This window comes from Ixodes scapularis, unplaced genomic scaffold (assembly GCF_016920785.2).
Source record: "Ixodes scapularis isolate PalLabHiFi unplaced genomic scaffold, ASM1692078v2 PGA_scaffold3__209_contigs__length_174095766, whole genome shotgun sequence".
NCBI lineage: Eukaryota > Metazoa > Arthropoda > Arachnida > Ixodida > Ixodidae > Ixodes > Ixodes scapularis.
The window spans coordinates 11,207,577-11,219,717 of NW_024609868.1; the positions used below are offsets into that span (position 1 = coordinate 11,207,577).

A 12,141-nucleotide genomic window follows, 5' to 3' on the forward strand; every position below is an offset into this window, starting at 1 on the left:
CGCCAAGTTCATACCGCAATAGCGATTGCGTGATATCGTCGCAATGCGGCTTTTGCTTTAGAGCTTGACCCACATGCCAAAACATTCAAGACATATTTAAAACAAAACCACAAAAATGAAGTCGGACATAAAATCAACATAACATCCCAAGTGGATTATAGTATTCAAAAGATTTTGCTGTAGAATACACTCTGCCGCCGAAGCAACGGCCGAATCCGCTCTCTGCACACTGGCCGCAATGGCCGCACTACGAACCGCACACCGCCGACGCCGCCACGAAAGAAAAGGGAGGCGGGAAGTTATTTGCGCGGGAAAGAGGCCAGGCACCTTTTCGAGGAGATGTGCGAATTAGGTAAGTAACTTTTAATTACTATTCAATATTCACTTGCAGCGTAGAATGAGGAAACTATGTCTCGTAGTGAAGCGTCGGCACGGTCTGAGGCTAGCCAAGAGTATCTGCTCAAGCGTAATTGTGTTTATAATAGTGGAATGTCTTCTTTGTTGCATAATGGCGGCTTAAGACAGTGCTGCAGGTCGCCTCTTTCGCCGAAAGCTTGCCCAACGTGTCAGTGACAGTGTTGCGCTAATTGAGACCTATTCAAACTCATCGTAACAAGCAAGCTCTAGCGATTCAAGTGAAAACCACTGTGATGCTGTCTATGAAAAACTAGCAGCATAGGAAAAGAAATAACACCTTTGTGCTTAGTAGTACCTTTATAAACCTCGGGAATCAAAAAAAAAAATACTGGGTAAATTACTTGCTATGTGTTTGTTCACATGAGTGCTCTTCCTGTGCAGTGTCCAAAACAGACAAAATAGTTCCTGACTGGAACAATAGCAAATAGAATAAGTGCTCACGACCTCTAAGGGTTTTAAGACTGTTCGGTCCCGAAGTCACTTATTTGTCATTGATTTGTTTTCAGTGAAACTGTGTTTTTTTGTGCAGCATTTAAGCAATCCAGTACAACCTCCAGCTCTACACCTCCTTGCCATAATGTTGCCAGTAAAACTGTATAAAAGGAACCTGAGCCTGAAGGTATGAAACTTTTCGGATTGCCTTTGATAGCTGGTTTTAACAATTTTATACGAAGCTCCTGTTGATGGTTCAGGTTTCAGGCGGCACACCTTGGAAATTCTACACATGATCTGGCTGAGGCTTGATAACCTGACTGCCCTGATGGGCACTGTGTTAGAAGCTGTGAACAAGCACAAGGAGGACGATGACGACAACTTCCCCGTTCAGGAGCCACCCGCAAGCTATGACACCTTCATGGAATCTAAGTGCCAACTACAGGCTAGCGAAGCCATGAGAAAAAAAGCTGGTAAGTGTAATTATGGAGCATTTGGCTAGATGCCATGGAAGTGCCTGGTATTTATATAAACCTGTTTTTCTGTGACACAAGTAAATTGGTTCATGGGACTCGGAGGGAAGACTGTAGGGGCCACTACTCGTCGACTGCTGGAAGCTCTAATGACCCAAAACGTTGCGGTGAATTTCAGCTGGAAAGGGCAAAAGGGCAAGGCGAAATTCCAACAGCTGCAGTGTGTTGAGCTCATTTACCGTAAGTACACAACACATTATGGCAATGCTTTTTTGAAGGAATGGTGTTTGGAAGTAGTGTTCTTTTTTTCCCCCAAAATAACCAATAAATATCTAATATATGCTCTGAAAGTGCACAACAGTTTTACAGTGTGATCAGTTGGCTGGCTATAATAATGAAAGTATTTCTGACAATTCCTCAATCGCCTCAAGGAAGGGATGAGCATACTCATGCCATTGTTGCGATTTTGCCCAATAGCTAGCACTCTGGGTTTTGGGTGACTAGTAATAGCAAACCTTACACCTTTTCAGAAGCTGTAAAAAGAAACCCCCGTATCACAACGACACGTCACGACATTGAGGAGGTAATCAAGACGTGGCTACGACACGCGGCGGAGAAGCTCAGGAAGCTTGAGGAATCTGGTCTTGGCAACACCCCCTAACTTTTTATGAACATCTATATCCATGTATAGTGTGCACCTTCTTTAATTCATGCTTTATTTTCTCTCTTCAAGCCCATCTTCAGGTAATACTTGTTTGACCCGCAGCCACAATAACACCAAAGAACAAGTTTTGTTAGTTTGTCATTATCATTTCCAGTTGTTTTAGTGTTCAAATTCTAGTATCTTTATCTAATATTTTTTTCTCATTATTTATAATGAATGCCTCTTGTCTGCAGCTAAATGATAACTTTTTAGACCAGCAGCCAGAATTGCCCAACACGGGAAGTGATTATCATTTCATTATTTTATTTTTCAATCTTAGTACCCTTGTCTTGTTTGATTCTTATTGTTTCCAGCCATTTTGCTTAGGAGCCCTGACAAGCCCAAATTCATACTTTCTTTGTCCAAATAAGAAAAAATATGAAGAAAAATCTCGAAAGAAGCATTCTAGCACGCTAACAGACCCTTTAAAAACCCCAGTCCTCGTTTCTCGTCTGGGCTCCTCCTTTCGTTTATCTAGGGACGTCGCAGGAAGCCTTGTCGCTGTCATTCCTCAAGGCTTTCCCATGACGTCCCTCAATAACCGAAAGGAGGAGCCCAGATGGGAAACACGGACCGGGATTTTTGAAGGGTCCACTAGCGTGCTAGGAATTTTGTTTTGAGAGGAAATTATCTTCTTAGGTATTTTTTTTATTTTTTAGGACAAAAATTTGAAGTTTGGCCCTTAATTGATTCAGAGTGCTGTTCTTGCTTGTTCTATTCAATAAATATTTTGGCTGGTACTTTCTGCCTATTCTTCTGTTAAAATAATTCTAATTTTTTGTGTGTGTTGGTTTCATGGTTTTGAAGGAGCCTGCGCAGCATCCATCGCAAGCCAGTTCAGCATTTGCATGGGTGACCCCGAAAAGGCCAGTCAGCTATCAAGCATCGCCTAATGGTACTTTGGATACATGGTGCCCTTATCACATGCAGCAAACACTAAAAAGAATAAGCACCCCAGGTGAATGAAATCAGCTGTATGCTCTTAGCAGTCGTGTCAAAATTTGTCACTATATTTTTCGTTGTGACTAATTCTGTAAAATTAATTAAGTCAGCTCTTTAAATATTGGTTTAAAGGGGCACTGACACCCCAAAGGTCGTATTTATTTTTATTATCTAAAACGATGCAAGTTGCAGTCATAGACACGCCAAAAAAACCGCATCGCGAAAAAAAACTTTCGTTTGATTTTCCCGCCTCTCGCCTCCTCGCTTCTTTTGATCGGTGACGTCAAAAATCAGGAAATTTAGAAGCTTTGTAGGCGACATCTCTATAACATTTAATTACGGCAATCCTAAAACATGTTTTTTAACGCAATTGCGAACGCACTACGGCCCTTCTTTTTGAAATACCAAAAATCGGGGGTTCGTTGTGGTGCCGTCTCCTGGATTTGTATCCTCCAACGGAAAACAGGCGACACCGCTCAAAACCGGTCCGCCGCAACGCCGGGCGCTCGCTCCTTTCCTCCTCGCTTTGGGTCGCCATGGCAACAGCAGGGAGTGGTGAAAGGAAGTGGACTCTCAGGTCTCCGCAATTTTTGACGTCAAGGCACCGGCGCCGATCGCGCGGGAACTTCGAATTCGGCATTTGGAAATTGTTTTTTTTTACTTCACGAATACTGAATTCCCAAATCTCGAATTTTGAGGGTAATGTCCCGGCATCGTTTTCAATCGTTTCGGATAATAAAAAAAAATGTGATTTTGATGTGTCAGTGCCCCTTTAAGAGCTGAACTGTGATTAGCAATGTTGTAGAGCATCAGGAGAAAGCTACAATTATACTGTTTAAAACAAGGTGTGGTTTCTGTAGTCCTGTTTACAAAACAAAAAATACCTCAGGAATTTTAAAACGCCCTTTGACCACCCACCTTGCAATAGCGGTCTGTGTGCCTTGGTTCATGGGTGTTTTTTCTTGCCTTTCAAAGAAGACTAGTCAAAGCACACACTGCTGTAAAATTCATAATCGATCATTTCTCATGACATTCTAAAACTTCAAATAACACTTGAGCTCCTAGACCAATAAATAAAAAGTTGATCAATTAATTTTACCTAATTAGTTAACCACGATAAAATAAATAGGGACATTTTCTGAAGATGTCTGCGTCATCATATAGTTGCTTTTATCCGTCTAGTGTTTCATTATTTCATGAAATTCGCTGCATGTTATCTGAGGCACCCTGTATATATACAGGGTGTTTCACGAAAGGTGCACAAATTCAATATTGTGAAAACTATGCGTCGCAATAAAAAACGACGTTATTTTCGTCCTGGGCCAGGGGCCTATTTAAGAAAATTATTAGAGTCCCAGATAATTTGATTGCTAATTTTTTTTGCGTAATTAACCTTTTAATATTGGGCATGGTTTCAATTAAAAAATTGCTCAGCATCATCGAAAAACACTAAATCAACAAATTCAGAACGATAGAATGCATGCGCAGCATTCTACGGCTTTCTGAAAAACAGCACAAATTCGACGGGCTTTTAAATTGCGGTTTGCTATCAGAGTGCATCTCGGCCCCAAAAGCACCGCGCCCCGTGGAGTAATAGTGCAACCAGCCTCTGCTGCGTCGGGCAATGACAGCGCAGCAAAGGTTGGTTGCACTATTTCTACACGGGGCGCGGTGCCGTCGGGGCCGAGATGCGCTCTGATAGCAAACCGGAACTTAAAAGCCTGTCGAATTTGTGCTGTTTTTCAGAAAGCCGTAAAATGCTGCGCGTGCATTCTATCGTTCTGCAATTTGTCGATTTAGTGTCTTTCGATGATGCTGAGCAATGTTTTCATTGAAACCATGCCCAATATTAAAGAGTTAATTATGCAAAAAAATTAGCAATCTAATTATCCCGAAATCTAATGTTCCTAAATAGGCCCCTGGCCCAGGACGAAAATGACACAAGTCTTTTTTTGTTGCGACGCTTAGTTTTTGCAATATCGAATTTGTCCACCTTTCGTGGAACACCCTGTATATTTCTGAACTTCATTAATGATCAAACGCTTCCTTGACGATATGCATTGACTGAACCAGTAGGGTGCCTTTATCCCAGAAAGGTCCCCATGCAGTCCTTAGGGCTGACAACTCAGGATGTTCTCAGGACATGATGGGTCTGGACAAAAAGATTATTTGAGGATCATTCGAGACTCTTTCAAGATGTCCTCGGGACTACCCATCATCCTGGACTCGACATCCACAGTACATCCTCAGGATGCCATTGCGTTGACTGGGCAGTCGTGTATCACTTGGGTAGCGGTGGTACTTCCCTGGCTACATTTCTTATCTACAGTTGAGACACCGAACGCCGCTAACTCCCGGTTGTAAAAACATACACACAACAAAAAAGGGAACTTAGAAAAATCCTTGCACGCGTTGCATCATGAGGCCTCTTTGGCCGCGGTGAAGAGTGGCATGATTTCGGTTTCGATTGCCCCTTTGACGGATTAGTGAACCTCAGCACTGCATGAAAATAAAGTCAGCGCTTGATTGCATTGCACCCATCCATCTTCGTGAGAGCCCCCGTTGAGACAGCACCCTCCATCGGCCGTAAGGACCCGCCAAAACTTAGTGAGGAGTACGAGTACGTCCGGCCACATCCCTACTTTTATAGCGGCCTGGCTTGCTCCAGAGTGCAGCATGGCTTCCCTGCTAACGGATGATTTAAGAACTAACTAGATTGAGAAGATAATTGAACAGGATGATTGGTATAGTATACTTCTTTTCTCTGCTATCGTAGGTCTGTGCTTAGCTGCGCATAAACTCTAACACGTCAAAAGCCTTTTTCCAAAAAAAAAGTAAATAAAAAAAAAATAACAGGGAACGTGCTCTAGTATTCTATTCGTATTGGTAGGCAACACGAACAGTATTATAAATTTACAAAATTCACAAATTGGAAAGTGCAAGCACAGTATTTGGTAGTGACGGGATGTGGAGTAGTGAGATTGGAAAATCAAAACAAACTCTTGGCCAATGGGATCCCAAGATGGTTTGCGCTAGGATCGCTTCGATTTCGCAAGAAATCTATTTATCTCAGCCGCGCCCGGCGTCAAGGAAACGGCGCGTGCCGCACGCTATTTACTGGACGCCATATTTGAGAGCGATGTTTAGCGCGCATGCTCAAAACGAGCTCACAATATTAGGCTCACAATGCCCGTTGCAAAAAAGATGCAGAAGGTCGCCGTCCGCTCGCGCTCATCAGGCGTGCACACTGATATGACCGGCAGTAAATAGTCCCTATCGACACTTTACAGCAGCTGTGCATGGGCGCCGCCATAACTGACCTCAATTTCTTGCGTCCTACATGATGGGGAAAACAGCTCAGAAAACACGGACTACGAAGAGGAACAACCACGACAGGACAATGCTGCTTACAGCATTGTCCTGTTGTAGTTGTTCCTCTTCGTAGTCCGTGTTTTCTGACCTGTTTTCCCCATTATGTATAACGTCAACCAACTGGCCCAGTTCTCCACCTTATTACAGTTTATTTCTTGCGTCCTTTTTTTACGCTTACTTCACTTCATCATGACCACAGCAGGGAAGGGTACTGCCATTTTAGATTCTACTGTGTCCTTCTCCCTGCAGCATTGGCCTTTGTGGAAGCTCGTCAACGCCCGCTCCCATGGCTCGGCATCTCGGTAAGACAAGAGAAGGTCAGCAATGGCGGTTCTTATCTGGAGCGTCTGCGAAGCGTCTATACACCCTTCCAATATCCACAAGTGCTCAGCCCAGCGTGCGTTCTCCTCAGCCCAGCACGCGCATGTTCGTCGCTTTGTAAAGCGAGCAAATCACGCGCCATACGCACGAACACTGAAAATGGAACCGGCCAGGAGCCGTTTTTTAGAAAGGTCTGTTGGCGACGTACGTGATCAAAAGCGACGCTATGGTCGGCCTGTCACGATTGGCTGAATGCTGACTATGACGTCAGCAAAGGATTTCTCATCGACGGAAATAAGAGGAACTTGAAATCTGACGGTGTTGGCAGTGTTGCTTTGAGAGCGCGATAATTTCAAGCTTCCACCATTCTAATTACAAACACCATCGAACTTATTGTTCGCAAGGTAATGACGTCACGACAGGGAACCACAGGAGGGCGCCACCAAAACAGCTCGTCGCTAATAGCCAGTTTTCATCGCTGAAGTCAAAGCTACCGGCACTTGCGCAGCATGAGCGCCACTGAAAGTTCTACAGGCGCGCTATTCATTTCTTCAGAAATGCCCTGCGCCTCAGCGCGATCGCTCATGAGTCACACGAACAATAAACGTGTGAAGGAATACAATATTTACAAAAAATCGAAAGAGAAACCAATGTTAGTCTTTTGATACCTTGCTGGTCGCTTTGGAAAGCGAGCAAAGCACCCGCCATAAGCACCAACATTGAAGATCGCACCGGCCAGAAGCTTTTTGTTTACGAAATACTCGGTTCTTAAGGTCGCACAGCTCAGCACGTCATCTTCGCTGATCATTACGCACATGTGCGTAGATTCCGAAAGCAAGCAAAGCACGCGTCGTACGTCCTAGCTCTGAAAATGGCACCATAGTAAAAAGCCGTTTTCTACCTATGACTGTGACTGGTGCATGATTTCACAACCCATACAGGCTCGCGCCTAAAGTCTAAATTTTGTGCAGCGAAGTTTGACAGCAAAATTTGCGCTGCAAGTATATATCACAACACACCGCTGCGGATTCGTCGATACCAAACTTTATGCGAAAAAGGCTCGAGGTAAACCTAAGCACTTCTTATGAGTTGTGAATACGAAAGCATGCACGGCCGCTCTTCCGTTCCCTTCTTTAGTCTGCGGCGTACTTGCGTTGACGGTCGAGCGCGCGCGCTGTCCTCGGCGCGCTGACCTTGGGCGTGGAGTGGTGGAGACGCCGCCTCGCGGACACGCAGCGCCATGGGGTGGCGGTCATTGAAACTGACGCGCAGCGGCCAATGGGAGCCTCATCGACGCGCGCCAGCCAATGGAACCGAAGCCGAAATCCATCAGCTTCACTCCGCTCCTTTGGGATCGGGGAAACTAGGTGCCATATGCCTAGGGTTTTCGCGTGGTTTCATAGCTGGGAGCCGGCTTTACTGGGAGAAAGGATTTGAGGTGCCGTTTGGCGCGGCTTCAAAGCTGATGACGTCGGCTCGCTCCATGGGACTGTTAATGCTTTCGCATTAAAACAAACAGTGAACGTCGCCCAAGTCAATAAATGATGTCAAGGCGTCAGTTCTGTGAGCTACTCCAACGGCACACAAAGGACGCATTGGCAAACGCTGAAAACCCGAGTACACTACCAACGTAGAACATCAGCAAACAGGGTGCTCACAAAATACGTTTGAATGGTTCAAACGTGGTTCCAACTTCCGAGCCAGTCTGAAATCAAAGCCTGCTAAGTACCGAGCGAGACAGGACACCTTGGTGGACTGGACAGGTCGGTTGCCCATGCTCGCGCGCCGCGTTCTTTCACGATACCTTCAGTACACAACAGAGCCATTTACTTTACTATATTGCTCGCGCTCTGCGACGGCCGTTGGCGCCTACTGGTAGTGGCAAGCACCGGACGAACAAAATCTAGCTCGCCTAGATCGGTGGCAAAGAGCCCTTGGCCCATGCGTACCTCGAGCGCCCGATTTGCATGTGCAGCTGCGAGCGACTCGTTTTTTCTGGAAAAGTTTTCCCACATCTATGAAGAAAAGGCTACAAATAAATCCTGGGTGAATCCTCCAGACACAGCCGGCGCTATGAATGGTACCAATCAAGCAGCGTCAAAAATGCAAGTCAATGGAACTTTGTTTGTTTATAATTCGTTTGGCGATAATAGAAGACATCCAGAAACACAACGAACACCTTGATGGTGCCCTTTTGATGATGTTTGATTGTTCCCATCAGCTCTGAGCTTTAACTGCGTGTGGTCTTATGGTGAAACGAATTATATAGAAACAAGAAAAAAATATTTAAATGCAGTCTTTTTCCCCCCAGGTTTTGGGAAGAAGGTGAAACGAGTAACGTAACTACGTTTCACGTTACTCGAATTAAGTAACGTAAGTACGTTACCCATTACTGTTTTAAAAATGTAACAAGCACGTTGCTACGTTACCAAAAAAAGGTGACGAGTTAGTGGTAACGCCGTTACTTGCAACGCGTTACTGCGAACAGTGAAGTAACATGCCACGTTACCCCGAGCGTTACCCACTCAAAATTCTAAAATCTAGGCGTGCAACCTAGGTTGCAGCAATAGTGTTACGTTAATGGTATTGCGCACGAAAGAACGATAGCGTTGCCGACGTACCCGTAAATAGAAGCACCGAAGGCGACTTAGTATCAATTAAAAGTTTCTTTGAAAACAACGCCTGCCATCGGCGTCGTTAAACCGCCGGGGGCGTACAATGCTAATTATGGAATGCCCTAACAAAAGGGAAAGGAATAAACAAGAAAAAAATGCGAAGAAGGGTAAGCAAGTAAATTAGTAACTAATTAAAAGGACAATAGAGTGCGAGAGAAAGAATGGGAAGAAATAAGGGTTAGACACAGTATGATAAGACCGAGGGAGGAGTAATATATTTTATATCCATAGTAACCCTGGGACATAGGAAAGTGAAAAAAAAAAAAAAAAAACGGACAGAACAACTGCGGAGGCTGTCGAAAATCAGAGCCATTTACTTTACTATATTGCTCGCGCTCTGCGACGGCCATTGCGCCTACTGGTAGTGGCGGGCGCCGGACAAGCAAAATCTAGCTCGCCGAGATTTTGTCACTCTGAAGAGTATCGTTCGTGGCGGCAGCTGTTGTTACAAAAGAAGGAGTTGTGTTTTGAGGGGAGTAGAAGAAAGGCTTTGGCAGCAATGACAACAGAAAGTGAAAGGTTCACTAAAGATTCCTGTGTGCAGGCCCCACAAAAACCTGTCAAATGACAAACTGGATGTAAGAACTGAAGTGTGTCTGGCAAAGGGGCCCAAGTTTTTTTTTAGATATAAGGCCTTCGAGAGTTGACATTGTTTCGGATGTGCTTGCGATTTCGACGAGGATACTTGAGCAAGAAAAAAATAAGCTGTTTTTCGATGCATCACTGCAAAGAGTGTCTAGACTGGTGGATCCGTCATTTCTGACGGACAAAATTAGATGCAAAAAATTTGGTGATGTGAAAAAAGATCTTGACACCAAGAATCTGACCTTGCTTCAAGCTGACAAATCGGGTAAGTTCGCCGTCTTGTCGAATAGAATGTACAGTGAGAAAGCTGATCTAGCGATTACTAAACTTTTTAAGCCTTTTGCTGGTGATTTGAAAAAGGACAAGCGAAGAGTATGTGCAGTTTTAGATGAGTGTGACTTTCCTAACGTAGTGAAGGGTTTGGGGAAGGTGGCGCAGTCAACTCTAAGGTCCGCAGTCCCTTAAGAGTTGTTGTGAATGAAAACGGCACCTGGCAGAAAGTCCTGTCTGTTTTTGTGCAGAAATGTCTTGGAGGAGTAGAGTTTGATAGTCCTTTGTCTTTAAGAAACTCTGAGCAGTTGATTCAGTTGTTAACGCCTTATCACGGAGAGCCTTACGCGACTATTCCAGGAGCTCACTCGTGTACATAATTGGCTTCGCATAGCGATCCAGAGTCAGTTTCGCACCAGCGTTCGACTCTGCTGTTACGCCGACTTCGACGCCCGCGACGCTCTGTTATTATCGGTTGTATCCGTTTATTTTTGGCACAAGTTCGCCACATTAAACGTTTATTTCTTCCTGTTTATTTCCTGTTTTCTTGGTCACCACCCGTGACATTTAGGTGGAGGTGCTGGGTAACCGCATGCCCGTGCAGCGCTCCCCTCCGAGTTCCCGCAGTGCAAGTCCGAACGCAAGCCCCCAAGAACACAACGAAGACCAGACCGAGATCCGATTAAGTCGCCGGAACCTTGGCCTACCCCGCACCTCCACCAAAATGTCACAAAAGAACAAACGAGTTAACAAAGAATAACTGGGGAAACTGAAACGTTTAATGGGGGCGAACTTGTGCCCAAAACTAAAAAGGGAACAGAATAAAGCAGAGCGTCGTTGGAGTCGAAGTCGACGTGACAGCACTCTCGCCCCAGCGTTAGACTGCTGTCACGCCGACTTCGACGCCAACGACGCTCTGCTTTATTCTGTTCCCTTTATAGTTTTGGGCACAAGTTCGCCCCCATTAAACGTTTAAGTTTCCCCAGTTATTCTTTGTTTCCTCGTTTGTTCCTTTGTGACAATATTTGTTTGTTTTCTCTTACTACGTATTGCCGTCGTTTCCAAGAATCTATAGGTTTGACCAAATTGTGATATGTTTCGAGCAATTCTTTAGTCTTGCTTGCCACAGTAGCTTTCAGCTGGAACATTAGAAAGAAAATAAATCCTGTTTCGCAATCAGGGCACTCTAAGAAGAGACGATGAAAAAACGAGGCGCGTCCTTATTGCAAACTTGGGTGACCAAAGACATTCTTTCTGGCGCTTTTTTTTTACCTGATAATACAGTTACTCTTACAAAACACACGAGAATTGTCAGGGAAGGGCGCTCAGAGATAAGGCAGGAACATTCAAATAAATTGTGAAGTGCGGAGCGTTACCTTTGGTCGGTTGTAACGTAAGGGGGGTTGACACGCAAGACGGTTTTTAGCCGCTTCTCTCTCATATCGTGCCGTGAGTGCCTCGAGAGTGCGCCGTACCAACCTTCCCCTTTCGATGAGATTAAGCGCCCCAGTCCTTTGTCTAACACAACACAGCTCAAAGAATTGCACACCACTTAGTTCAGTCGCACTATCCCGCCCTCCCCTCACTTCGAATATCGCGTGGATATCGGAATTAGGCTATCAGTATATAGTTACATGTGAAGTAATTTTGATGTCTAAGGCAAAAGAACGCGCACTTTCACCACTAGGTCGTCGTTTATTTCTACAAACTAAAAAAATAAAAAAATAAAAATGAACATTCATCAAAATTAAATAAATAATTTTAATAGAACGCCCAACTTTGCACATGTGGTGTGTCAACATTTGTATTCAACATATTGAAAAGTTTGAACACAAGCACGCGCTGTCTGAACAACAAGTACACCGAAGACATGTGACACTAATACCAAATTTATGTCACGAACCATAAAGTATAGCATCTTACTGGGCACAGTGTAGGTAGATTATAATGT

At 44.5% G+C, this 12,141-nt stretch overlaps 1 protein-coding gene across 3 annotated transcripts; it reads left to right on the forward strand.

The window, feature by feature from the left end:
• Positions 1-284: 284 nt before the first annotated feature.
• Positions 285-2,207, forward strand: LOC115319681. Of its 3 annotated transcripts, XM_042292990.1 has the most exons (5): positions 285-352; positions 947-1,036; positions 1,110-1,322; positions 1,404-1,562; positions 1,853-2,207. In XM_042292990.1, the coding sequence occupies exons 3-5, from the start codon at positions 1,142-1,144 to the stop codon at positions 1,981-1,983; spliced, it is 471 nt and encodes a 156-aa protein (XP_042148924.1). In that variant the 5' UTR covers positions 285-352; positions 947-1,036; positions 1,110-1,141; the 3' UTR covers positions 1,984-2,207. The 3 variants fall into 3 exon arrangements, 2 of the variants coding, with proteins under 2 accessions (XP_042148924.1, XP_042148925.1); XR_006078150.1 differs by lacking the exon at positions 285-352 and having other exon boundaries at positions 902-1,036; positions 1,501-1,562; XM_042292991.1 differs by lacking the exon at positions 285-352 and having other exon boundaries at positions 902-1,036.
• Positions 2,208-12,141: the final 9,934 nt, after the last annotated feature.

Bases quoted from the DNA above. Each gene is read 5' to 3' on its own strand.
- LOC115319681 (XM_042292990.1), top strand. From the start codon at position 1,142: ATGATCTGGCTGAGGCTTGATAACCTGACTGCCCTGATGGGCACTGTG. The intron at 1,323-1,403 runs GTAAGTGTAATT...CTGTGACACAAG, and splicing joins AGCCATGAGAAAAAAAGCTG to TAAATTGGTTCATGGGACTC. The intron at 1,563-1,852 runs GTAAGTACACAA...ACACCTTTTCAG, and splicing joins GTGTGTTGAGCTCATTTACC to AAGCTGTAAAAAGAAACCCC.